Source organism: Mchenga conophoros, linkage group LG12 (genome assembly GCF_057382185.1).
Source record: "Mchenga conophoros isolate Kocher_MC1m ecotype Shallow Benthic linkage group LG12, M_conophoros_male_GT1.1, whole genome shotgun sequence".
NCBI lineage: Eukaryota > Metazoa > Chordata > Actinopteri > Cichliformes > Cichlidae > Mchenga > Mchenga conophoros.
The window spans coordinates 20674018-20701391 of NC_140537.1; the positions used below are offsets into that span (position 1 = coordinate 20674018).

A 27374-nucleotide genomic window follows, 5' to 3' on the forward strand; every position below is an offset into this window, starting at 1 on the left:
GCTGTGCTGGTCTGAGCCACAGCAGGTCAACATATTCAGCGCAAGAGGCGGCGCATCATGGGCCGAGCCTGTTCGCAGTGAAATGAGTCGAGGACTGCGCGCTGCGGAGTGCGTTTCATTTCACTCTGCTCCGGCTGACCGCCTCGCACACTGATATGGCGACACGTGGGTTTCTGTGGGCGCGAGGACCCACCGGCCACAGTCTGGATTAACTGGTGGTCTCGCGCGGGACTTGGCGATGCGTTCGTTAAAGGAAACAAATTCCGCAGATATCCGGAAAACGCATCCATGCGCCACGGCCGCTCCGCATCCCGATGTGCTCGTGACGATACAAAGCCTGGCTTCAAGGAGCTTTCATGGCACGTCGGCGTGGGTGCGTTCACGCGGTTGTTTTGCTCTTCTTTGCGCGTGAGGCTTCGGAGCGCAGCTGTGCAATGAGACTATCGGGAATTATCAAGTAGACTTAATTGATACATAATCCGACAATATGGCTGATCAGAGCAACATCCAATCCGCCGCATCCAAGAGTATCCGGCCCTTTAAATCCAGCGAGGAATACCTGTATGCCATGAAGGAGGATCTGGCTGAATGGCTTAACACCCTGTATGATCTGGATATCACTGCGGACACCTTTATGGAAGGGCTGGCGACGGGCTGTGTCCTCTGTCGGCACGCCAACAACGTGAACCGCGCCGCGCACGAGTTTCAGCTGGAGTATCCCGAAGCTGCACAGGCAATGAAGCTGCCATCTAAAGATGTCGGCTTCCAGTTTCGCAATGTTGTCCCCGGCTCGTTTGTAGCGCGGGACAACGTGTCCAACTTCATCACCTGGTGCAGGCAGGAGCTCTGGATCAAAGACGTCCTCATGTTCGAGACCAACGACTTGGTGGAGAAATGCAACGAGAAGAATTTCGTTCTGTGTCTCCTTGAGGTGGCGCGACGTGGGTCCAAGTTCGGTATGCTGGCCCCCATGCTGATCCAGCTGGAGGAAGAGATCGAAGAGGAGATCCGGGACCAGGAGAGCCTGCGGATCGATGAAGGGGAGCCAGCTAAGCAGAGCTCGCCCAGCAGGTGTTTCAGCCGGAAGGAAAGCAGTAAGAGTGTGGAGGATGAAGAGGAGCCAGATCCAGAGCCCTTCATCTGGCAGCAGAAGAGAGTTTTATGTGACATGCGAAATCTGGATGAACTGGTGAGTTTAACAAATGAAAACCCAAAATGTGTCATAACTGCTTTATGAGGAAGGTTAAGTGCAGCCTAATGATCCCTCTGCTCAATTCCCACGCTGTTCAGTCTTAAGTGTGGAAGTGGATTTGCAGGAAAGCTTTATTCCTATTACCGGTATAAATGTATAATAGAGGTTTTCCATCACGTGGCCTCGGTCTACAGCAAATATCAACCGGTCTGTTTTGACTGGTGCTAAAACAGCGTCTAACAGCTCACAGAAGACCCATTTTCTCCCACAGTAAAACACAAAAATGTGCCAAAAGTGAAATACTTGCTCTGAAAGTACCATGTCAGTGATATAAAGAACACAGGAGCCTGATAGATCACCTGTGGGGGGGTGCGTGCAAACATCTGGGTTTGTTTTAAGACGTGCTGTTAAATTCCTTCAATTCTGGAGGGCCTGTGTGCCTTGCCCTCTCCTACAGGAAAGCGTTGAAAAGTCACAGGTCAAATCGGCTGCATTCTTCTGGAAATACCGGTCCTGCATCTCAAGAAATTCCCTGAGACTTAGTATTACTTCTTTCTTTCATTTAGCTTGACATCAACACAATATCACAAGCTTCCTGATTATGTGGCATTTCTGTATCTGCTCAATCAAGATGCCGGGAATGTCCCTCTGGGCAGTTTTGCTTCTGAAACACTCTCTCTTCTCTGCAGTCAAACCATTAACTCTTGTCATTCATTGTGCTGAACTGGTTGACCTTTGACAGAGCATGCTGCACATGAACATGTGATGGAGGCAAAGATCTTACCAGCGCAAAGCTAATGAGCACAGCCCAGCACAACGCACGCTTGTTAGGTTGTGAGTAGGGGGTAGCTGTAATATTGTCATGTTGATGTCTGTCTTTGACACCAAAAATGTGAGGGACACCAGAGAGGGAGGAGGGGAGACAGTCAGCAGCCACACTCATGCAGAGCCATTTTTAGTGTGTGACCTCCAAAGAACAAGAGAGCACGTGGAGGAAGATGTGCGCTGTCCTTATCCCTCGCTCATATGACTGAGGGTTATACAAGCGAGCTACATTTTTGGGAGAGAATCATCACAGGAAAGTTACAGATGCTCATCCCCATTTTTCCGTTTTGCCGTGTTTTACACTGACAGCATCCCTCGGCTGTGATCGAGACACAGATTTGACTGTTTTTGACTGGTTTAGGGATGGAATTATCTGTTATCATCTGTGTGATGAATAAACTCTCCATCCTCTTAAAAAAATTGATCAGGGCACTTAGACCACAGGCTGCAACATTAAAATAGTACACTATCATCAAGCATGTTGTATATTGTCTGCTGAGTTGTATTTAGTAACACATCCTGTCTAATTACATCAGCTGTTGGTGGCAGACTATGTGTAATATATATTTCCACTGAATACCTCTTTATTTCCTGCACTCTGACACAGGGTCTTTACCAGGAAATAAAACCCACATTATCATCTACATAGTTTGATCAATATCTGCTACCCAGTTCTAGCTGCAAGGCTCAAGACCTCTTCTCCCTCTATAAGCACAGTCACAAGTTTATCCACCAGGATACTTTTGTATTTACAAGAGATGAATCTAAATTCACATTGACTTAATTTTGTTTCTACATTACAAATAAATAAATACATAATTTATCAACCTCTCCACAAACCGCTTTCCTATGCATACCCAGTAGCATTATTGATAAAATATCATCAATTAATTATCAGCCTCTTATGTCATGAAAGATCCTGGTAATGTGAGCGTTCAGCGTCCATTTAGCTTCTATGTATTCTTATAGAAAATATTATTAATGTGAGGTAGTGGAAGGAGCTAATACCCACGCACAATCACTGATTAAAGTCAGGATATCATCTTTTCATGTTTACCCGTAATACTTTCAATTAAAAGCAGGAAATTGGAGCTGCGCTTTATATCTATGAAGAAATGTTTATTGTAAGGCAGCTTCACATGAGACTGGGATACAGGATATTTATTTATTGTTCAATTATGAAAGAATAGATCACACTTTCATATAAAGTCTCTGAGCTAAGAAACAGAGAAATACCCTGCCACAGTACCACACAGTGTTGGTGTGGATGACTCTCTGTGTCTGTGATGGAGCACGTCTCTCGCCCAGTATCAGTTGGCATAGGCTCAAATTATACGGTCCTGTGGGATAAGCAGTTAAGAAAAAGTATGCATGTATGGATGTTCTTCAACACATTGTTTAGTGGTTAGTCAATCAACTTAATCCTATTACTGAGACAAAGCAAGTGTGGTGGTAATAGGATTACATGTCATTATTCTAATTAGTTAAAGTATACAGACAGGCCACGATAACTCAAACTACAGCTCCCTCTGTGGCTCTTCAGCAATCACAGAAGTGTCACAGAAGTTGTAATTTGTCCCTGACTACTTGGCTTATGCAAGAATAAAGTGACTCAGTAAACAAATGACTCGCAGTGCAGACAGTTGATGTGTCACATCAACTACATGCTCTATACAATAGGCATAAGCTGTTGACATTCCTGGTTTCAACACACCCTCTCCAACAGAGTCTGCCACTAATCTGTCAATGTTAAGGTTCCGGCTGATGCTCCAGTGCTCCACTTTGATGTTGGGGAAGTAACTGACTAAGACTTCTGAGTGCAATAAATGTTCCTCCTCTCAGTCCCAAAGATGTTCAGACAGCAGCTGGCTCACACAGATGAGCTGAATATACCCACACGTACTGTTTATCCTTTGCATTAGGGGCTTTTCTGTCCTATCATCATCATACAGGGATTATGAAAAAGACATTGATTGGCTGAGGCAAAAAAACCCCCCAAAACACACATTGTACCCTCACAGATATCATTTAGTCTCTTTTCCAGGTCTCTGTGCTTTTTTCTTATTTATTTTATTTAATGTTTTTTTTTAACCAGGTAGTCTCTTGAGATTAACATTTCCTTTTTCAGGAGAGACCTGGTCAAGTAGGCACACCATCACAGCGTTACAACTTAAACATCGAAAATTACATAAAAGAAGATAAAACAAGTCAGAGTCAAAACAATACAAATTCAAGGTCCAGGTTCTGAGTAGCAGTTACACACTTCAGCTACAGAAGTCTTTATGAGAGCTCTGAATTCTTCCAGGGAGACGAAAGCATTCGGCTTTAATGCGCTCTGACCAAGATGCAAAATAGCCAAGTAGAGCACCACAAATCATAGCAGCTGTTTGAAGATGTTGAGGGTTTACACAGATATAAAAGGAAGCTGTACATAAAAATATAACAGTGAAGTTGTCTCTTTAAAACTAGCGAAGGCCAAGAAACCAGATTATAAAGTACACAGCGACAACAAATTTGATATGACACTTAAAAAAAGCTGCGAGTCTAGACAATGAAACGTAAGCAGCGTGCAGATGCCACCATAATCAACGACATTTAAGAATGTCACCTGTAGAAGGTTTTTTTTGCCAACTGATAAATTAAAACTGTCCAGATTTCAATAATAAAAACCCAATCTAACCTTCTACTTTTCACAAAGTGCCCAATATGCACTTTAAAGGAAAGTCTGTCATCCAACCAAATGCCTAAATATTTATAGGATGACAGTCTTTCAGTAAAATCTCCTCCTAGGTGTTTTTCATACGCGAGTATTTGCATGTCTGAATAGTAAAATATGCTTGTTGTAGCTATACAAACTGCAATCTGTTGATTCCAAATCATTACAAATTATGGATGCTAACATGCATTGTTTACGCTACCTAAGCAGTTGCACATTGATTGAGCTTAGAAACAAAAGATTTTTTCCATTCACTCCACATCTTTGCTTCTTTTTGCTTACTCATATAAACTGGTTCATTTCTTTTCACACCCCGGGCTTCAACATTCAGTCTTCGTTCAGTTTTTACACTGAGCCCTCGCAACCCATCCCCCCACATCTGTCCCTACTGGAGATGATGAAGCAAAGAGTGGATCCGTATGTCTCATTGGGTGCATGGAAGGAGGAAATGAATAGCTACTGTTGGCAGTGAGGTAATCAAAGGCTGACATCTTGATCTTTGGATGGAAACATCAGCAGGGCAAAGGGGGAGGGTGATAAAGACATAACGTGTGTGTTATGACTACATGCATGGACACTGCTCCGTTAACCTTATGGTCTCATTCGTGCATTCGCGCTATACAGGGGGGGGGGCATGATAGAAAATGTGCCTAGAGTGACTTCACTGTACACTCCGTTAAACCTGACTAGAATGGATGTGGGTCTGGGAGGGAGAGCTACAGTAGAGAGGGTGAAATGGAAAAGTAGGTCATGCTTTGCATCGGGTCACACTCAGATGCTTTGCTGAGAGAGCGAAACACCCTTCACTCTTTCTCCTTTCTTTGCTGAGTGGACTTTGCTTTTAAAGGGGTGCGCTGTTATCAGAGGTTATTTGGCACAGTAATACTTGCCGCCATCTCGTTTCTCATCGCTATTTTCCAGACAGCCCGGTGCACATGGAACAGCTGAGTCCTCAGTTTTGCATAATGCCCACTTTATGTCTTTATTGTTGTACTTGATGCTATCAGCTGATCGTTTGCATGTTTATCGCTTAACTGGGTGTCCGTCTGATCTGCCTCTTTCTGTCTGTATGAACAGTGATTCGCTGGTTATTTTCTGCACCCGCCTGCAGCCTCTACAAGCTGGTCTCAGGTGGGGATTAAACATAAATTCCTCTAACCTTGCCTGCCACAAGGAGAGCGCTGAGTGTTGTTGATCTTCATCGAGACAAACCAGCAAATCAGCCCAACCTTGGCCGGATAATTCATTTTCATGCACTGAATGATGATATTGCTCTTTGACTGGAGCAGCTGAATAATGGTGTTATTGCTCTTAGATCACATGATGCCCATCAGACTCTTATATTGCTTCAGCCTAAGTGGGTGCTTGTCATGTGGCCAAAAAAAAGGCATTGATTTACAGAGCACGATTTCCTTAAAGCAGTAAATGATAGCTATCCTGTAGCAGGTATGATTACACTTTCACCTCTGGGCAAACATACAGTACAGTATAAAACAGCAAAAAACATCTACTGAGATCTTAGGAGCTCACCAATTAAAACATTATATGTTAAGCACATATTTCCAGTTCTGTTTCATAAAGATTAACAAACAAATCCACCATGTTTATGAGGTGGAAATGCTTTTAACCAGGGCACTAAGCTAAGCCAACTAGCTGCTGCTTATAGTTTTGCATGCTTACTTTCCCACTTTGTTCCAGAGTTGTTGTTTTAATGCTGCTTTTGACAGAATACAGTACTGTATGAAACTTTAATGTTGTGCTACCAGGAAGCCAAACTTCTAACACTGAGCTATAAATAGTTAAAGCATAAAAACTTAAATGATGAACCAGTGTTGTGTCTACACATAACAGAAAACTTAGCAAAGAACTAAGAACTTTGAAATGGTATCTTTAGACACGTTGATACTGGCACGCTAAAGTACCGTATGCCAATCTGATTTAAGTCCGGACTTTGACTACGATGCACCACCACACTGCCACGACCGTGTTTGACTGTTAGTATGAAGTTCTTTTTAAACAGATGTTTTAAACCAAATTTAAGGAAACACAAACCTTCTAAAAAAACCTTTGGTCTTGTCAGTCTACAGAATATTTTTTGTGGGGATTACTTTTTCACACAGGGCCTGACAGGTTATGATAACCTTTTCCCCTCAATAAATGAAATTGTTCTAAAAATATCATTTATCTTTGTCTAATTGTAAAATGAAACACAGAAATCTGACAAATACGCAAGGAAATAAGAAATCGTGGCACTGCAGGTCAGAGATAAAAAACACTCCTAATTGTAGGCGAGCTTATCAGCAATCAGACCTCAGTGGTGCCGCACTTCCAGTCCCATCCCCTAAGTTCCTCCCCGGATGCAAGTGTCCACTCTGCGGTACCGCCCTGCGTCATTATCAGTTATTTTCCACAAGGAAGATAAGTGATATACAACTCAAGACTGAGAAATAAATAAACAAACACATCAGTAAACGAGTAAGTTAAAAACATAGTAAATACTAGACAATAAACAAAGAAATTAGTAGAAGAGCAAGACTGTTTTTGTGAGCCTGAGATGGAATGAAAATTACATGTAGATTTATGATATTTTCCAACATAATAGTGCTTCTAATGGTAACAGATGTAACGGAGGAGCAGTAGAAAATACAAATGTTTCTGAGTGGGTTTAAAGGTTTTGCTAGAATGTGTTGCATTTATTTACCCTCACGGCAAAACGGTATTAAAGCCTGTGTGTGTATATGCACTTTCCCTCAACAGCACAGCAGACTGCTGCCTTCAGAATGACTGTAAATGTGTTTATTCCTTTTCTCCTCCCCATGTAAGGGCATTAGGTGACCTATCTGACCCCAGGGCACTCATCCAACTGTTTTTCCATTTCTTCTCTCTGCTGGTTAGGCTAGGCTCTTACTCCAGGAGACTAACTGTGTCTGAACACTCTTTTAGTTCATTCCCCTGGGCTACAGGTCCAACATAATTAGAAAACATAATTATCATTCATTTAGCCATTCATCACCTCCCTCCACCCCCGTGTTGTTTTAACGAGATCGTTTGTGCGAAAGCTGTTCCCAGTTTATGAGAAAGCGTGGTTGTCCACGGACAAGTCATTTATACAGGCTGTCGGGGCAGCGGTTTAATAGGTGGATAAGGTTTGAAGCGCTTGCTTATGGGTGGTGAAGCAATAACCCTTCAAGTTCCAAAAAATCTCCCTTACACAGCAGGAGCCTCTTGTGGCCTAGTTTTCTTGTCTCTTATCTGACGGCATGCTTGTTTCATCCCGGGAAGCTTCCAGGCTTCGGGGCATGCAGATAAGCTAAGAGAAGAGTCTTGTTCTGTCATTTGGAAACATCACCTCGGAGCCACATGCTCTTTTATTAACGCTTTTGTATCACCGAGGGCTCAAAAGTCGAAATCTAGAAACGCCCTGTAGAAAGAAATTCCTGGGAAGTGAGTTGTAATGTTCACTTTTTATTGTTGGAATTTAGCAATGAGTATCCGTCCCTTTATACTCATAAAAGGGGCCACTTACAGGAGCCAGCACACCTATGTTTGGTGAAATGTGTGGCCATACGTGGGTGTTGACTCATGAAGGGAGCAGACCATTATTCAAATGGATCTGAGAGTACATCTGAATAAAACCCTGAGCCACAAAACCAGAAAGAAAAAAAATCAAACCTGGTGTTTGTGTGTTTGCATAACAACCACTGGCTTCAAACCATACAGCAACAAATAGTAGAAAAAAACTGGAAACCCTGGACATTCCTTTGTGATGATGACATTTTGTTCAGATGCAAACTCAAGTCTCAGCGTTGCACACTTGTCTTTATTTGAAATCAGCACAGAATATGCACAGAAAACAAAACCGAGACATCTTTAACTCCTCCGCTCCCATTTCCTCTGTTCATCCTTTTCTATGAGTTGGCCTTGCAGTGTTTGCAGGTCAGGAAGGAAAGGACTGAGGACACTGTTGACTCATACTGCGCAGATAGGACAAGATCTGTGCTGTGGGATTGTTAAAAAGAACACGTGATCTTAATGTTAAATTCCTCAGAGAAACAAATACAGCTTTTCAGTTCAAAGGAAGCATCACAAAACCTTCTTGAAAATATTCTTTTTTGTCTTCTTGCAAAACCATCTCTGCATTCCTATCTTAAGATAGATGCAGGAGATTTCCAGTATTGGGGCATGCTGTGAATTGTTCCCTCATCTTCCTTTTTTTTCTCTCTCGTCCTTCTCAAACATCTGCAGCTCTCGCTGGAAGCGTCTCTCGTGAGACCAGCAGGCATCCATAATTTCTCCCCCAATTCTTCCCCAGTGTTCCAGCTCCACTTCCGCATGTTTCCCGCGTGACCCCATCTCTCGCCTCCCTTTTCATCTCACCCCCACCCCCCACCATATGCAGTGCATGCCTGTGTCCGTGCGTGTTTTAGTTTCAGTTTATCTGTCATTGTTGACACAGCGAAGACATGGGAAGTGCAAGTATTTCACAGCAAAGAATCCACTGACTAAATACTTTAAATGCAAGGGCTGCTCTTTGAATGGGTTACTATTAAAAAACACTTCAAATGTACATCCTGCTCAGTGCTCAATGTGACACGTTAAGAGGAAAACCTAATCTGAACAGGACCAAGGGAGAGAGACTTTACTATGGCTGCGGTGAAAAAAAAAGAAGGGAAACTGTATGGTCAGAAAGGGAAGGGTAATGCTATGTGTGCGTCTGTTGCCATAGCAGTCTTTCCATTAACACACAGACTAGGGTTTTTCCAGATAGGCCTAGTCCACCTACTGACAGAATGAAAGAGTGGGTGACTGGGCGGACAAAAAGAGAAGCAGCAAGCAGCTGTAGAAATGTAAGCAAAACCAAAAAAAAAAGAAGATAAATATAGGTCTGGTCAGGCAGTGCACGGGCTAAAAATAGAGGCTGATCTACAACAAAGCAGACGAGAGAAGTAAGAAGAAGTAAAGGAGCCTCGATACAAACAGGTGAGAGGCAGAACAGAGGCGCAGGTGAGATGTGAGGCTTAGCTCTGAGGCCTCCCTCTTTAATTAGCACGGGATAGAAGAAGGGTGCTATTTCAAGAAAATAACAAGGTGACACCTTAATCCTCTGAATACACCATACCGGTTATGCGGTAGGTAGAGCGAGCACACACACACATACACAAACAAGCAATATCCCTTGAGCCCTGCGGATAGCATGAAAGGTGCAGTAAACAGCTAAAGCGGAGAAGCTACAATCAGGTATTTGATCAGATTAATATCTACATGCACCCCTCCCCTTGTTTTTACACCTATGAAGCAGTTATTCATCCTTCATCCTGCTTCTGTGCTCTCCTCGGTCCACTTTGCAGCTTTACTTTCTCTCCCTGCTGCGCGACAAGTGCGCACACGCCTTTGTCTGACGGAGACGCCAAGAAAAACATCAAAGTTGTCCAATCCAGCAAGAGCGGCAGGCCTGCGCAACAAAGCGAGCGATCTCACTCCACCCTGCAGTTGTGTCTGACTCTGCTTGCCTAATAAGCACCCGTAACCACAGCAAGGGCACCGGCTCTGACTCTCTCGATTCAAACCCCATCTGGCAGCACCGGCCTGCTGACATCATCGCCACTAGTCTGGTTTCCGTGCTCTTTTCTTCCCTCTAGTTGATGATGTCACAGAGACAAACACGGTCATGTAAAAAGCCAAGAGAGCCAGAAAGGGAGAGTATTAATTTGCACATCCAGTGTGTATTTTGTGTTTGTGTTTTTCTTGGTTTTTTTGTGACATTTAGCGGTGAACTTAATGACCAAATGTTCTGAAAAGACGAGGTGAGAAAAGGCTTTTATTGTGGTGAGACAGCGGGGCGCGGTGCTTGATCACCCAGTGGGGGGGTTGGAGAGAATATTTTGGCAGGAAGATGACACACACACACTCGAACACACTCGTCTACTTAGGAAGACTGCTCATTTCTCATAACGTAAAACAGAGGCTTTGTGCTTTTGACACATAACACTCACATTCAGCAGCGCGTTGGTCATTGTTGCAAGTTTGTGACTAATCATGATGTCATGTTGGTAAAAACAGGAAAGGATCATTATCAGCTTCCTCTTAGGTATCCAACATCATGTGTGGCTCATCTGAATGTTAAAAATGCTTTGTTTTTGCTGCTGTAGCTCACCTGGCCTGGGTTTGATCATGCCCCGCAGTTGCTCCCTGGTGTCCTGTTGAACAAATGTTAAAGTGCCCAAAGAATAAATAATCTAAAATCTAAAAAAAATCCTTTGTTTTTGTCCTTTACAGGTTCGGGAGATTTTGGGGCAGTGTTCCTGTCCAGCTCAGTTTCCTATGATCAAGGTGTCAGAGGGGAAGTACAAAGTGGGGGACTCCAGCGCACTGATCTTTATCAGAGTAAGTCATCGCCAAGATAAACCCTAGCATCATCAGATATTTGTCACTGTGATACACATCTTTGTATGCTTTCATTTTACTTATTGTTGTGTAAGAATACCCACATTACTAGTTTTGTCATGAGAATGTAAAAAATGTTGAGAGGGCACTTTTGAAAGTCAAAAACATCACAAGTACAAGTACTCAAACCTAATGACTTACTACTCCTTTTACCTTTATGTTAATTTAATGTTTGTTAGACAGTTGTTCATTTGAATGCCATTTTATTAAAAACACACTTAGGCAAACAAAAACTACTGTGATCAACCAAGTTTTACATAATTGTGCACAGATCCTGTCCTACAAAGGATTGCCCTCAACATTTCTGCTCTTCCCAGGAGCTTATCTCAGAATTCTGGGGTCTGTACATAAGCAGCCTCTGTGGGCCCCCTTCCTGTCCCCATCCATCCTTTCCTATCTCTTTGTTTTGCTTTTTTTAAACACATAAATAAGCCGACGACTGTCCACAACAGTTTGGGTAGCCATTGATCCTGTCGTTTCTTAGCATGCTGTATTCATCTTCTTGCTCACTGATGCATAGATATAAGAATGGAGTTTATAGGACTGATATTAACTACTTAACCTGCTTACAGCACAGTCCTGTTTTGAACCTTAGAGATCAGACCAGATCACCACATCACACCAGAAAAACTGTAAATAGTATAATTACCTTAATAATCCTTAATTATTATTAAGGATTAATACCTTAATTATTATTATTAAAAATAATGATGAAAATTTCAATGAGCATCCAAACTTTATTTGTGCTCACATTCAGCAGCCAACTATAACACTATAATTACAGTAGCTTAGCTAAGTAGGCCTAACATAAGTATATAAGAATCCATTAGATTAAATTAGGTTTATGATATGTGCAGTGACATGACATATAATAGCTGGAGATGTCATATATTGCAGTCTAATGGTCATTTGGACATGTAGGCCACTGGCTGATTTAGTAATGTTTGAAAACATTCAGAAAGGTGTACACAGGTATGTTGGTGTTTAGCAAAAGCTAAGTAAATGCCTCCATCGGCATACGAGTGAATCTGATTTAATATCTGTCTCCTAATATTTCTGGAACCATCACTTTGTTGTCACGTTGTCAGATGTGAAAACTTCAGAAATCAGTTTCAGAAATCAGATGACTGATTTAAGTTTTATTACCAAATTACTAAAAATAAATAAATAAAAATAAAGCATGAGCAGTTATGCACCTGGATTAGGACGATTTCTTTTAAGGTTTTCAGAGCCAGGTATGTGGCATGTGTAGTTCGACAAAAACCTGCATTGAAATTTCAGCATTTTGTTATAGAAATGGTCTGATTCAGGTTTGTGGTGTAAAGAATGAAAAACTCTGTGAAGGGAATAATATGCAGCAGTTAAATGGGTTAAGGGTTGGAGTTTCTCCTGGGATGTTTGGATTTCTCTGTGAAACGAAATGTCAGCGCCTACATGTCTGTGCCCCTGCTAGTGGGAGGAGCTTATAACATAGGGGTAAGCTGCAGGGAAGAATAGTATATATTCATATTTGTTTCAGCTGACAACGACCACATACTATAGAGATGTGGGACAAATTAAAAGAAAAACCTGAACCCTGGACCTCTAACATTCGGAGAGCTCTGTTCTGCTGGGGAGGGCAAGACAGCAACGTCATCAAAAGACATAACGAGGGCGCAAACTTTTGGAAGAATGGCGCTGCTCCTGTTTCTCCTGTGCTATAGATTTGGAGAAATAATGCAAGTGATGCATTGAAGCTGTTCATGTAGCATGCATGTGATGGTCCAACATCTTACTAAGTCACCTGTTGGCTTTTCCTTTATTTTGTCACATGTGCGTGTATATTTGGCACATAGCACAGCGGGCATACAGCAATTACATGGAGCCATATGGTAGCACCATATGGGATCATTTGTTGGTTCATGAAGAGCAAGATAATATCCCAGCAGAAATCCCTCAGCTGTTTGGCTGAATTAAACTGGAACAGTACTATGATTTCTCTCTCTCTCTCTCTCTCGAGTGTTTATGAACTGCCTTCATCTGGCCCACTCCCAGGATTGTACTTTTTCCATCCAGACACAAATAGAGGTTTAGGTCACTTCCTGAGTTTTCCTTATCTTGGCTGTAGCCTGTTTCTCTTGGACTGTTGGTCTCGTTTTCAGTTCAAAAGCTGCCACTAAACCCACACCAGGCCTCAGAGGACAGTGCAGGAAGGTCGTCTGATACCAAAGATTGATTTGGTGTCACTTACCTAACATGTACCACAGCCTGATAATGGACTCTTTGAACGGCTTTCCGGGTTTGCTGTAGGCGTGCCTGACTGCTCTAATGCCAGTATTTATTTTTTTTCACTTTTAGAACCACCACTTGGCCCACACTAGGAGATGTAATGTAAAATATATGATTACATTTTTGGTAAAATTATCTTTGTTTAAGAAATTGAGAATTTTTTTTATACATATTGAGTTATAGATAAAAAAAAAACAGCTTTCAAATGTGTTGTGTGTAATGTGTCCTTAATTTAGAGACTGTGAGGTTTGTAGTTGCTTTCCCACATACAGGTTAGGCCAGTCCTACACCAAAAGGAAAAATCAATGCAGATCCGGGACTACAAAACTGAGCTGTTGTGTTTAAAAATGGGTTGACTCGTCAGTGTTTTACAAGGCTCTTCTCAGTGTTGTAATTGTGCTCTGTGGGCATTCTCCTTGGCCTAGAAAAAAAGCCAACACCGTCAACTTATATAATGAAATGTGACACATGTTTGAAAAACAAATTGTGTGATGTACGTTAGTCATTGTGACAGCCAGGAGTAACGCACCGATCGCACACTCAGAAACACCCACATACAGCTACACCTCACTCATCCGGTTTACACATTCAACAACATCCGTAAAACGGCTCCAGCTCTCAGTTTGACAGGACAGTTACGGAGAAGACAAACGGAGGGCAGCTTTATGGAAGACAAGACGGCACCAGTCCATTCCTGGAACAAGGGGGAATGAGGCGTGGTTGTACCATGGGGGTGTTTCTGGGTTTATTTACATGTCTGCAGCAATCAGAGCTCCCTGGCTGCTACAACAAGCAAGCTTCCATTTCCAGATATGTGGACTCAGCATCAATAATCAATTTTCCAGCATTTTTGTTTGAAGATTTAAATTTTTATATAGCATTTTTCAAAAATATCATTTCCAACCTTTTTCAATCCCTGCAGCTCTGGTAGATATGAAGGATAAATGGGTTCTTTAGTCTTCATGTGAAGACACAAAAAACACTTTGTGATTACATTCAGCTAACCATAACCATCAGTTGTGGGTAGGGCACTCTCCTTTCTACCATTTCTGCATAGCTGTTGGCCTAGTATTGAAACCATTCATCCACGTGTCACTGGGAAAAGGACCCAAGTCCAGGACATGGAAGCAAAAGGCATTTATTCACTGACAAAGAATCTGAAAATCTGTGAGGTCCAAAAAGGTAATCCAAAACAGGTGCACCAGAAGGAATGCTATGGAGAAGTCATGGAGTACATACAAATGCAGTGTTACAGATTAATCAGCCACGGTTTTACCCTCTGCTTCTGAATCTCCAACATTAACATTTTGTCATTAGTTGCGTGGGTCAGTATACACATATATGCAATTAATTAGTGGTTATAAAGGAGGAAACTGCCATTAGAGGCTATTACTAATACACTGTCAGATTATAAATGTGAGTTTAATGGCATTTTAACAGAGGAATCTATAGACATTATTTGACTGGTGATAAGACACGGATGCAAAACAAGCAGACACAGGTGACAGTAATGAGATCGAGGCAAAAACACGAAGTGAGAGCTGAACGAGACAAATGAGAAAACTAACATTCAGATTAAAAAAGGAAATAACCAAAAGATAGAAGTAACAATGAAATACGATGAGTAGCACTAAACGTGATGGCAGACACATGCAGAAGGCTCGGGAAGAAACAAGTAAAAACTAAAGAATGGCAGTTTTATTTATATTGTGCATTTCATTACAAGCAAATTAAATATGCTTAACACAAAAGAACCCAAGTGTAGGCCTGTGTAGTTAACAAGATTTTTAGTCTGTTTTTAACTGTATACACAGATGTAACTGATCTCAGGTCAGCAGTCAGCTTGTTCCGAAAACCATAACCTCGGTAAACAGAAGCACCGTCGCTACACTTACGTTTAATTCTAGGAAGAGTTAAAAGATCTGCCCCTGATCACCTGAGAGGTCTGACTGACTAATGAATGACAGGGAGCGTGACATGAGCACTTTCAGTAACTGCTGACGTTTATTATGTCTGAGTACGGTTTATCCTTTATGTTATTTAAAAATAATTCAAATATTTATCTGTGCTTTTATCTAATAATATCATCGGTGCACTTTTTTGATTTCTGCCTTCTGCTCATCCGTTAGTTAAGTCGCTTTTAAAAAAAAATGTTGTCAGATTGCTAAAATTGTAATTTTCAAATGTAATTTGAGGGTTTTTTCGGATTAGTTGAGCTGTAATAGCACCCGATGTCTACTGCATGAGTATTCCCTGGAGTATCCCTGGGTTAAGTCATTGATGTAGTCTAACCTTTTTATTCAACTCTTTCAAAAAACTTATAGTGGGATATAAAATTGAATCACCATGTTGAAGTTATTAAATTCATGCTTCTGAAAACCTTTATTGATTTTTAGCTTGTTTGAAATAATTAATAATTCATGGGATGAAAACTGAAATTTTATCCTCAAAATCAGGGATGTCAAACTTAAGGCCTGGGGGCCAGAATCAACCCGGTAAAGAGTCCAATCTGGCCCACTGGATGGCTTTGTAAAATGCAAAGCAGGACAAACTTAACTTATAGATTTCTGTAACTTTAAACATTTAGGTCTTACAATATATGGCTGAAGAGTCTTGCCAGTTTCATTTCTGTAGACTGACAGAAAGGGGAGATCAAAGTGGAGTGTAGTAAATGTAGCAAATTCGATGTGAAATGAGTTTGACATCCTTGCTCGACATGCTTTTATTAGCCACTGAGAACAGTTTAAAAAAGTCACTGTCGTCTCAAAATATTAGACCTCCCCCTCCTCAAAATAGATAAAAATACACACAGTAACCTTCCCCTTTATTGACTCCGCATAATTCGAATGCAGTCCTTGAGATGGTGTGTGACGTGTTTTATAAGCAGTTTAATCAGCATAAGCATGTGTTCGCCTGTTGCAGCAGCCATTTAAAGTAACATTTAAATTTGAGAATGGGCTTTGTGTGTTCATGAGTGTGCTTTGAGCCTTTTACTTGTCAGATTGGCTGTGTGCATGCTGCTCCGCCTTCCCCCTGACGCCTATCTGGGGATGACAGAGATTACACATATGCTCAAGCAGCTACAAGTGCACCCAACACGCTTCCCTTATTCTTCTGATGGGAGGAAACGGGCAGTCGCCTTGAAAGCCAACAGACCCCTATTCAGCTGGCGAGGCTGTAAGAAGAATCTCGGGCTGAAAACAGGGAATGAAGTCCTAAAAGCGAGTGAGCAAGCCAGCCGTATGAACACGGGGGGCTCAATAAAGCATCTTTGTCCTTGAGGGAGGTTGCTCCCTAGTGGGAGGCGATACATTCACAACAGATGAAATGAAGCATGAGCTCAATTTTTTAAGTCACCAGCATGATTTAAGAAGACGCTGGTTTATCACGCCCCCGCAATGATGACAAGAAGTCTCTGTTCACTGTTGCCATAGAAACAGGGATTGGGTCTCTCTACTGGTGATACCCCTCCGTTGGTTGGGAAATCTGGCAGCTGAGCGCTCTTTTAAAGTGGAACATGGTCCCTAAACATCTATTCAGCCTCAGTTGACTCCTCAGCAGTTCTGCGGCATTCCTTTTTAAAGGGGAAATGCGTAATAACCTTACTGAATATGGAAACGAGACAAAGAGAAGTGAAATGAAAAGAACTATGTGATGCTGTAGTTTGTGCATTTGCGTAAAATGTGTAATCTCTGTAATCATGTTTCAGCATCTCACATGATAAAATGGGGATTATCCTAAACACACAGTACCTTTCTCTTGTTAGGAGACGACAGTGAAGTTGCTTTGTGCAGAGCCTGTAAATTAATACAGCACAAATAGCATTTTTAGACCCCTAGTAATTTTCTTTGTAGTCATTATACTGCAGTACAAATTGAAATTTATCGTATGAGGCTTTTAATATCTGGTGCCATCATGAGAGCTTGTGCAGTTTTCAAAGTAAAATCAGCAAGATGCTTTTATTGGGATGTTTTTTATAAAAGACAGAAAGTTTCTCATCTCAGAATAGGAGGTAATGTACAGTAAAGAAAATTATTACTTCGAGTTATTGCAGCTAAAGGTCGCTCTACAAGCTGTTGAACCATGGGAAGTAGTTAGTTTTACACAGGATTGCGTGGAGTCCCATAAAAACTTTGTTCACATGACTGTATCAGTTTAACAAACAAGAATGTATTATGCTTAAGAAAATGACACCCAGTTTTAAAAGTTGGTAAAAAAAAAAGGGGGATAAAAGTTTCACTGTTCAAAAAAATGTATATAAAGAAAGGAACGAGAAAGAGAAAAAGGGAGAGAATATATAGCAGAGATATTATTGTAAATTAAAAACAAGTCAAAATTTTCTTCTGCAGAATTTCCAGGAACAGTCTGTCCCTCGCTTTTTTCAACCTTCTACCTTTTTGATCTTTTTTTTGTAACTGTTAGTACTGCAGTGATGAATATGATGATATATTAAGAACATTGCGCAACCCTGCTTTTCACTGCTGGCTCGCGATGGCCTCGCAGCATCACAGAAAGCATAAACCTGTTACTGACATAAGGCCAAAGCATTGGAGAATAAGCAGTTTATGCTTCCACGTCTGATAGAGATAAGCAGATCAGCTGTTTTTACGGATTTGATGTAGTAGCGGAGCAAGGCCAATGAAATGACTTGTAGTGGATTGGGGGGGATTGTGCTGGGGAGAAGGTGGCGTCAGACTTCGTCGCACATGTCTGTGCCCTCTCTCTGACCAGGGACACGGAGATGCGATGCTGTGCAACGTGTGATTTGGTGGAAATAAACTCTGTGCCGGCTTGCACAGATTCGCCATTATGACTTTGCCCTCTGTGGCCTCAAAGACAGGGTTACAGCCTTCAAAACATGTGGCTGGCAGACTGTGTTACACAACACAAGGTAGGGGGATGCATCCACGGGGCTGTCACATCAAGCTAGCAGTGTTGCTTCGGTGAAGGCAGCTTCTGCCTGGAGGGAGTGAGACTGATCCTATGGAAGTGTGCACCTCATAGAGGGGAGGAAGGGACATATCCACCAACCCCCTCTGTGTTATGGCTCTCCTGGCCCCCTCTTCTCATTGCCCCTCTCCCTGATAACTGAAGTCTCAGCAGAGGGGGACAGCAGGGGTGAGTTATTTCCATGCAAATTCACCCTGCTACCCCCTGAAAACACGGGGAAGACAGCTGAGAGGCATGAGCGAGAAGCGGCCAGAGCACACTTCGAGCTCTTTGTTATGCTACCGTACTTTGTTTAATTGTGGGTTGGCATAGTAATGAATACCCCTCATAATGGCAGCAGCTGGGGGTGATGCTGGAGAAAGAGGAGTTGTGGGGAAAGGAGAGATGGGGACACATGCAGGGGCACATCTAGAGGTTATGTAATACTAAGGGCCAGCCAGGCAGCCTTCAGCAAGCTGCCCTGTTTGTGGAATATGTTTACTCGTGTGTGTGTTGGCGCAGTTTACTCAAAGGTTTAGCAATTTTTTTAATGTATGAATATGCATGTCCATGTTTTTTCTCTATTGACGTCTCTTTTTTTTCCTATTTTTCCGCTACAGGTCCTTCGTACCCATGTGATGGTGCGTGTCGGAGGGGGCTGGGACACATTAGAGCACTATTTGGACAAGCATGACCCGTGCCGTTGTGCTGCTTTCGGTGAGGTCATTTCCTATTCTCCACTAGCCCCTTAGAAAACACATTTATTGTCATGGCTCGGGTTACATAAATCATGATACATTACAGATTATGATTCACATCTGATTTGCTGTGTTCCGACTACGGCAGACATTGTGGATCATTGAAAAACTGTATTTGTCATTCAAGCCCTGCGGATATAAAACCATGATATGAGAAATTCTAAATTTCGTCTTTGCATCTATCAGATTTTTACTGTTTGACTTATTTTTTGAATAGTTATGTCACCCATCAACAGTCAGTCTGTGTCATACCGAACCTCGAGGCTCTGACTTTTTAATAACTCGTCTGCTACATGATCCAACAACACATCTGTACAGCAACTTTGAACTTTTTTGCTACTTTAATTAGGACACGTTCATGCCTAAAACTCTGAGAGAGTATACATCCTGATCTAAAGTAAGAGGCCATGCTGAAGATAATAGAGTTATAAGCTGTTCTAAGTGTTTTACATGACAAATCATTGTCTGATTGGCTAGTTCGACTAGTGAGTCCATCTTTGTGGGCAGCAGCTGCTGTAATTTATCTGCTAATAAAGAGCTAGATGCCACAGTAGTGTATTTCTTGACCACTTGATGTCTTTTATCCTTGTACAGGCTGTCTGCCAATGTTGGTTAGAAGTCTTTCCAAACCACTTGTTGACAATCTGTCTCCACAGCCCACCGCTACCATCAGGCTAAAGCTAGTGGCCAAGGTCAGGGAGCCCAGAGCAAGTCCTCGAGCGCCCACTCCTCCCGCTCCACCAGCCCGGGTCCACACTGGCGAAATGATGGCATCGCACCCTATAAACCTTCTGACAGGCGGTCCCTGGAGCCCCACTCTGCTCAGTGTGCCTCGTCATCTTCCTCTGCACGACCAGGCCGACCTCAGAACTCTTTAGAGCTCGACTCTGGCGCAGCACGTAGTCTTCTCCCAAAGCCGCCAAGAGATCGCTCAGAGCCCCGCCACTTTAATCCTCTCAGGTGAGTGCGTGTGTGTGTCTACCCAAGTGTGCAGGCAAGTGTGTGGGTAAGTGTGATACGATGATAAGAAATGAATCTGCTATGGGTAGCCTGGGAGAAATACTCATTTTTGTGACCTGTGATTTTGTGTCTGTTGACAGGCACACACACACACAGACACACACACATGCACACACAAAGAGTGGCATACACACAACAAATACACCAGAAAGCCCCAGATTAGAGCAGAGCAGATTTCTCTAATCTCAGGTGACATTGCCCTGATAAATCTGTAACACACAGCCACCCTACAGCACCTCCTTGTGGCTGCAAGGTAGAGATTATAATGTTTAATCAGCTCTCTTAAGGACTTGTCAATTCCCTTTCATTTTACTAATTCGATTTCTAATCATCTATCATGGATTCGATACTGAGGGAACTGTTGCTTCAGCTTTTTTTTCTTTTTTTTTTACATATAAAGGCAAACAGATGATCCGTAAAGTCAGTGTCAAATATAACCACAAACTTCTGAAGCGCCCTATCAGAGAAAGGGTGGTAATACTGAGATCTTTATCAATGGCGTTTATTATATGGATATAGAGACAATAGATAAAATAAAGTCTTCTAAGTCTTCTAAGTCTAAAATCCATGAAGCTGGAAAAATGTTCCACATACCTCTGAATATGTCAGAGTGTGTGGGTGCCTTTGTTTAACATAATTACGATCTGAATGGTGGTTTACTTTGGCTCTAAGCCAATATCCAGCTCATTTCTGTTATGAGCGATAGCTCAGACCAGACGTCAAGGCAGCAGCTCATTTCAATTAACTCTGTGTGTGTGGAGAGTCCACTTTCAAAGATAAAGACTAATCTGACAACTATCCCTCGACAACTGGTCAGCTAAGTGGAGAAGTAGGTCAACAGGTGGGCTCCATGCAGATAAATTAGTAAGCCTGAATATAGTTTCTGAAGGAAAACCACAAAAGTCAAGCGTGACGCCCAAAAGTCTCTCTAAATCAGTAATTAAAAGTCATCACAAAGGAACACAGTGGGCTGTTGTGCTGAAATGGTCTTATAGGCTTTTTAAGTTGTAATAAATAATGTGTCTGCTTTCTTTTCATGCTGCTTTTATTTTTTAAGTGAAAATTCAAGTTATGCTCAGTAAAACATGCAAATACACTTTATTAATATTATTTAAGAAACAGACTGAGTGCTGTATAGAAAATGTAAGAATGCCTGAAATCTTCCATCAAACAAATATCAAAGCCTTTGCTAGGTCTTTAAATAACCAGCAGTATGCTGTTGATCAATACTCATGGGATCTATTTAAGTTTCTCCTTCCCGTAATGTGAACTTTGAGCTGATTAAACAGTTAAACCCGATGGTCCTGCTGGTGCGTGACAGTGGAGTGTGTTCTGGTCAGGAAAGCGCAGTGGTGTGTGTTGGGCTAGAAAAACTATGAGACCTCTAATCCTGCCCCCACTTGTTCTCATCTTTGCTGTAATCCCTCTGGCTGTCACTGCCCACTGTTCCAAGAAACACATGAGCCTGAGGTCGGACACGCTGTCTGTGTGCACCAACGGCAGGTTGGAAATACTCAAAAATCCCTGCATATTACACATTATAGGTCACATGCTGGTACAAAGGAATATGGTGACTCCGAAAATCTGGGGGTGTCTTGGGGGTTGTATACTACCACAGGCGTGTAGACTGTACCGCCTGTGAATATGAACACAAACTCAATAAGAAAATATTACTTTTATAGATGTGGTAGGTATTATAAATATAAATGAATCTGTTTCTTGCTTATGTTCCAGGAACAAGGAGACGATTACACCACTAACAAGACGTCTGTCTGGTGACAGTGACTCCTCTACGGCCTCCTCTAAGGGAGGAGGAGGAGGAGGCGGGGGGCGCCAGTCTCTTGGGGGTGCTTCACGGCGCTCGGGTGAAGAAGTAGTACTGCTTGTCAATCGTAAAGAGGGGAAACATATGATCGAGAGGCCTGTAGCCGGAAGTCAGAGCCCATCCCTGCGTCCCTCACTCCCTCGTGCACGCAGCCAGTCACGGGAACGCTCTGCACTCACACCGATACTCAAACCCAACCCACCTCAAGATTCCTCTGAAGGAGTACGGCTGCCTCGAACAGAAAGGGGCCGCTCTCTTGGAAACGAGGGCCCAAGGAGGCTTCTTGGTCCACGGTCCCACAGCCAGAGTAAGTTGACCAGCCGTACTCGGTCCAGTGATGCCAGCCCAGGACCCGCTCTCTCCTACAGAGATCCTCAGCCTCCACCTTCAGAGAGACGAGAAGATCTTCGGGCCAAACAACTGCCCCCATCCTCTCCGAGAATGGCTGCTGGGTTTTCCAAAAGGCAATCGTCCTCATGCTCTAACTCACCTATTAAAGGGGTCCAGAGTAACAATAGCAGTAGTCCCAGCAAGAAGACCATAACTACTCCTAGGCCTCCTGCCCCTCGCTCACCCTCCGTAGGAAAAGGCAGATTGTTACCACCTGTGACATCAGGGGGGCGACGTTCACCACACTCATCTCCTCGCAACTCTCATCATCATGCCACTCGCTCCTCTCGGACCTCACAGGGCTCCCGCTCTGCTGGGAGAGGCCACCATAAGAACGCATCCGGTCTGGAATGCCAGGAACCCGAGGAGGAAGGGCTGGGCTTTGGCTTCCCGTTGCTGCCAGCGCTAGACCCCCAGAGGGAGCATGATCTTTATCGCAGCTTTGAGGCCGAGTATCTTGCCAATACACAGCAGGCTAGAGCAGTGTCTAATAAAGCTCCTGGTGGAATCACCTTGCAGCGAGCTGGGATGCATCCGGCAGCAGTACTCACTGATCTTAATGTCAATGACTCTGCCTATTCCTCTTCCAACTCATCCACCTCCTCCTTGAATGTGGGGGCCAAGATGGGAACTCTTCCTGACCTCAGGGAATCCAAGAGAACTAACCCTCGTCACTTCCCACTGGAGGACTCCTTAAATTTACTTTCTGGACACAATTTTGGGGGACCACACAACTTTAGTCAAGGAGAGCCTGAACACTGGGGGGAGTGTGGAGGGGGTCACAAGAAGCTCCCAGCTATCTCCAGCTCCATGGAAGAGAGAGAAATCACTTCTTCCTTGACTGGCCTTCAAGACACAGAGTCAGATAGTTTGATGAATGACATTTCCTCGCAACCTGCTTTTCAATGTGGGAATATGAATGGAGAACATGGATGTTCTCCTCTTGAAGGGGGGATGATAGATCAACAGGGTCCTCTTGGCTGGAGCACACAGCCTGAAGGAGATGTTCCACTGGAAAATCACCAGCCAGACTTACCTTATGACATGGAAAATGGTGACGGGAGTGTTGACCTCCCAGCCTCTGAGGATTGTCCATCATCTCTTCCCCTTCCCCTCTCTGAGGACTGCTCCTTCCAGGATTCCTCAAGTGAAAACTCTTCCATGTGCTTCAGCTTGAGCGAATCCCGCTCCGAGTCACCTCCACCAAATTTGCCCTTGACTAACGGGGACGCTGATGGAGAAATGCTGGAGGCTAAGAAAGGGCCAAAGAGAGCAAACAGGCTTGACCCAATCCCTAAGCACAAACTGGGGACCCGATTCAGGCCCCGCACTGACAACAGGCCCGAAAACGGCCCCTCGCGCATACCCACCCCCGTCAGCTACAGAGACCTGCAGGCGAACAACACTCTTTCCCCCTGCCACACCCCACCGCTGTCTCCTCAGAGCTCCCATCCTACCAGTCGCCAAGCCACATGCAAGGGCCTGCACCAGGCCTTCGCTGATATGATCCATCCTCATCCTCGTTCCTCAGCCATGGGCAACAAAGACTGCGCCTACCCTACACAGTCAGGCAGCGTGGACACTGAAGCTTGGATGTAGCACAAAACGGAACTGTGGGTAGTACACGGGAGGGGGGTTGTTGTCATGAATTTTAACTACTGTGTTTAAAAAAGAGAAAAACAAAAAAACCCAACAAGATAAAAATGGGCTATGGACAGACTGTTTTCACTGCATGTCAAACGCTCCTTTTTTTCTCCATTTAGGTTCTCCCCTGAATAACTGCAGGGCTTCACATTGCTTTTTTGCACTCAAGCCAAATTATTTATTACCAAAGGAATGGTCTTTAAGTTACTGTAATTTTTAATTTTAATGTGTGCATGGGGATGCTTTTGCCAATCTTTTTTTTTTATTTATAAGTCACTAGTGAAATTCTCACGGTTGATACACAGAAATAGAAACCGAGAGCATATGTGCTGCCATGTGCCTCACCAAGGGGGCATGGTAAAGTGCCAGGGGTTGATGTAAACACTAGTCCTTGAGTCATGCAGACTGGCTCCCTCTTGTGGTTTGCCATAGCACTTCTGCTTGCCTTATAGTGAAAATACTGGCATGATGACTGTGATGTTTTCAGTCTGTCCACATTCATATATGACTCACTATACTCACATTACAATATTCAGTAACATAGACTAAGGTACACTCATCTCTGGCTCTATGAACATTATGCGCACTACCAGTTTCTGTACAGTTGTTTCATGTTATTATTTAACAATGTCAGCTTTTCATAATAATAAGCTGTTCTAGACAAGATAGATGCTTTTTGTTTGAATGCTTAATGTCTCACCGGTTTTTAAGATTATGTTTAATGCAGTAAAATTTTAAAAAGTTTAATTTAAATGCATTGAGTGTACAACAAAAATATGAGGAGCATGGGGGAAGGTTATATTATTTTATATAGTTGTCACTGACATTTGAAATGTTGAGTTCCTCCTCTGACCAAACTGTACTCTGGAATTAAATGCTAAAGAGAATGAATGTGTAAATACATGCTGAGAGTGGGTATTTTGTAAAGACAAGGCTTGGAATATACAGTCTAATGTACATATTCACTGTATTCAGTGCTGTGCAGCCTTAGCTATGCAATACTGGTGTTGAAAATGCCTTGAAAATTCCCTTTGCCTTAAACAATTTTTCACAGGTTAATTTTTTTTGAATGTTTTTAGCTAAACATCACTAAAATCTGTTAGGTAACACTACATTGCCATCTTTAACTGTTTCTAATAATTGGACAGTTTGGGTGTGAATGTGAAGGAGAAAAAAAACATTACCAGCCAGTTTCATTTATAAGTTATACCTGAGGTGGATGTGCAAATAATGAAAACCATATATATGATGTATTTCTTCTGAATACCCTCGGTTGTTTATCGCCTGTTTAACAGATGGATTTCAATAATATGCCGCAATTTATGGTGACATCTAGTGGCAAAAAAAAGAGAGAAATGTTTTATTCAGTGGTAGAAAATGTTGTCTTGATATGATACTGAAATGTCCTGGTGCTGATTAGAGCCAATAATGGTCTGGTATGACATGGTATGGTTTGATAGATGAAGACTGACTGGCTTTAACTCGAGTGTCTGCATGTGTGCAGGGGTGCATGAATAATGGATACTGTAACTGGAAACTGAGTCTACTTTGTGAAGCTCTCACACAATCGTCATCAATATAACAAGCCAGACTCCAGCTACAGAGCCTGCATTACTAGCTTTTTTGGTATTTTGCATGTGTTGAAGGGTGTAAAGTTGGAAAGCGGTTGTACTGTTTAGTGGGCTGCAGAAACCATAGAATCTCAAGAGCTTCTGAATTTGAGTGAAGGAAAAACTGATATTAATATTTGATGATTGTTTTCCACACAATGTGGAGGCAAAGAAAAGAAAATGTTGATAAAATCGTTTTTGCTGGACACTAACAGAGCATGGCCTGGGAATGGAGAGTGTGTATATCTTTATGTACATACTGTATGGGAATATGTACAGATTTGAAGTAAAGAGGGAAGTAGTGCTGGTCTAATTTATTTATTTATGAAATCAGCTTTCATGGGCTCACGTGACATCTGTTTCTCAAGTTCGAGACAACAGACAGAATCAGTGGAAATGTTGTTAGTTAAAAATGAGAGTGATTTGAAGGCAAAGTGAACTTATTTATATGGTGTCCCATCTCTTAAAGATACAGTAATTTTATCATGTGTTGACTCCTCACTGCTACAAATGATTCATGATGTATCAGTATTGTTAGAGCGACATTGATTGCAATATGTAGCCGGTGGGCAGTTTAGCGTGTATAAACACATTACACATGTACTCTTAATTCTTTTTATTTTACATTTGTTTTGGCTTGTTCGAACACCGATTTGGTGTTTTAAATGTACAGGCTAACTGAGCCATGACTTCTACGATCTTAAAACGATTGATTGTCCTAATCCGCTCTTTCTGCCTACAGAGGATTTTATGAAATGTTCATAAACATTTGGATTTTGCCCCAATCAGCAAAATCCGAATGTTTGTGATCAGATGCCATTTTCACTAAAACTTTGGTTAAATGTACAGATTGCTTGACATTGTGGAATTTGTGTGTATGAAATAGCAATACTACAATGTTTCACTTTTTTTTTTCTGAATTTGAAAATGCTGTCAAATTGTTCTTGTAATAAATCTTTTGCTCTGAAGTTTATGATGATGCTCTGGCCATTTTTTCATGTGTAGCTTTTGGCACAGCAGTGACTGGATTTTCTGTGCTACAGTGCATGTCAGAGAAAAGCAAAGAAGTGCTTCTGTTATTCATCATGCACAGTGTTACTCACTATATTTTTATACATAATAAATAATTTGTTGCATAAGTAAGACACGACTAAATATGGCAATGCGTCCTGCAGATTTTGCTTCGTGACGTTCAAAATGGAGTTAAAATGCTGCAGTTGTTTCTCCTCACAATGTGCTTGAAATGTTCAATTTTTATTACTATTTATTTGGATAAAATAATTCAGCTAATCCCTACATAGTCTTTTATAATTATAAGTTCAAAAATATTGTAAACATTTTTGTTTTAAACTTTTGTTTTAAACCTTCCAGTGTTTAGTCAGTCTGGAAACTAGAGCCTTAGGAGCTAGAGCCCATCCCAGCTGTCATAGGGCAAGAGGCACAGATAACCATTCACACCAAGAATTTAAAATCACCAGTTAACTTGACATGTCTTTAGAATATGGCACCCAGGGAGAGAATGTAGACCATTCAGAGATGACTGGACAGCAGGACCTTTTTGCTGTCATGCAACGGTGGACCAAAGTGCTATCTTTTTGTAGAAATTAGTATTTGGTGATCCTCATTTAACGCCTCATTTATGCACATAAACACTTGCTATCTCAATACAGTATAAACTGATACACAAAACACTGGCATAATATTATCAGTCGAAAGGTTTAGGCCATAGATTTTATTTATTGTATTTAGGTAG

At 42.2% G+C, this 27374-nt stretch overlaps 1 protein-coding gene across 1 annotated transcript; it reads left to right on the plus strand.

The window, feature by feature from the left end:
- On the plus strand, nt 1-26589 carry gas2l1 (growth arrest-specific 2 like 1). The gene is made up of 5 exons (XM_085294388.1): nt 1-1189; nt 11010-11117; nt 18995-19091; nt 19789-20092; nt 21887-26589. The coding sequence occupies exons 1-5, from the start codon at nt 488-490 to the stop codon at nt 23964-23966; spliced, it is 3291 nt and encodes a 1096-aa protein (XP_085150514.1). The 5' UTR covers nt 1-487; the 3' UTR covers nt 23967-26589.
- Nucleotides 26590-27374: the final 785 nt, after the last annotated feature.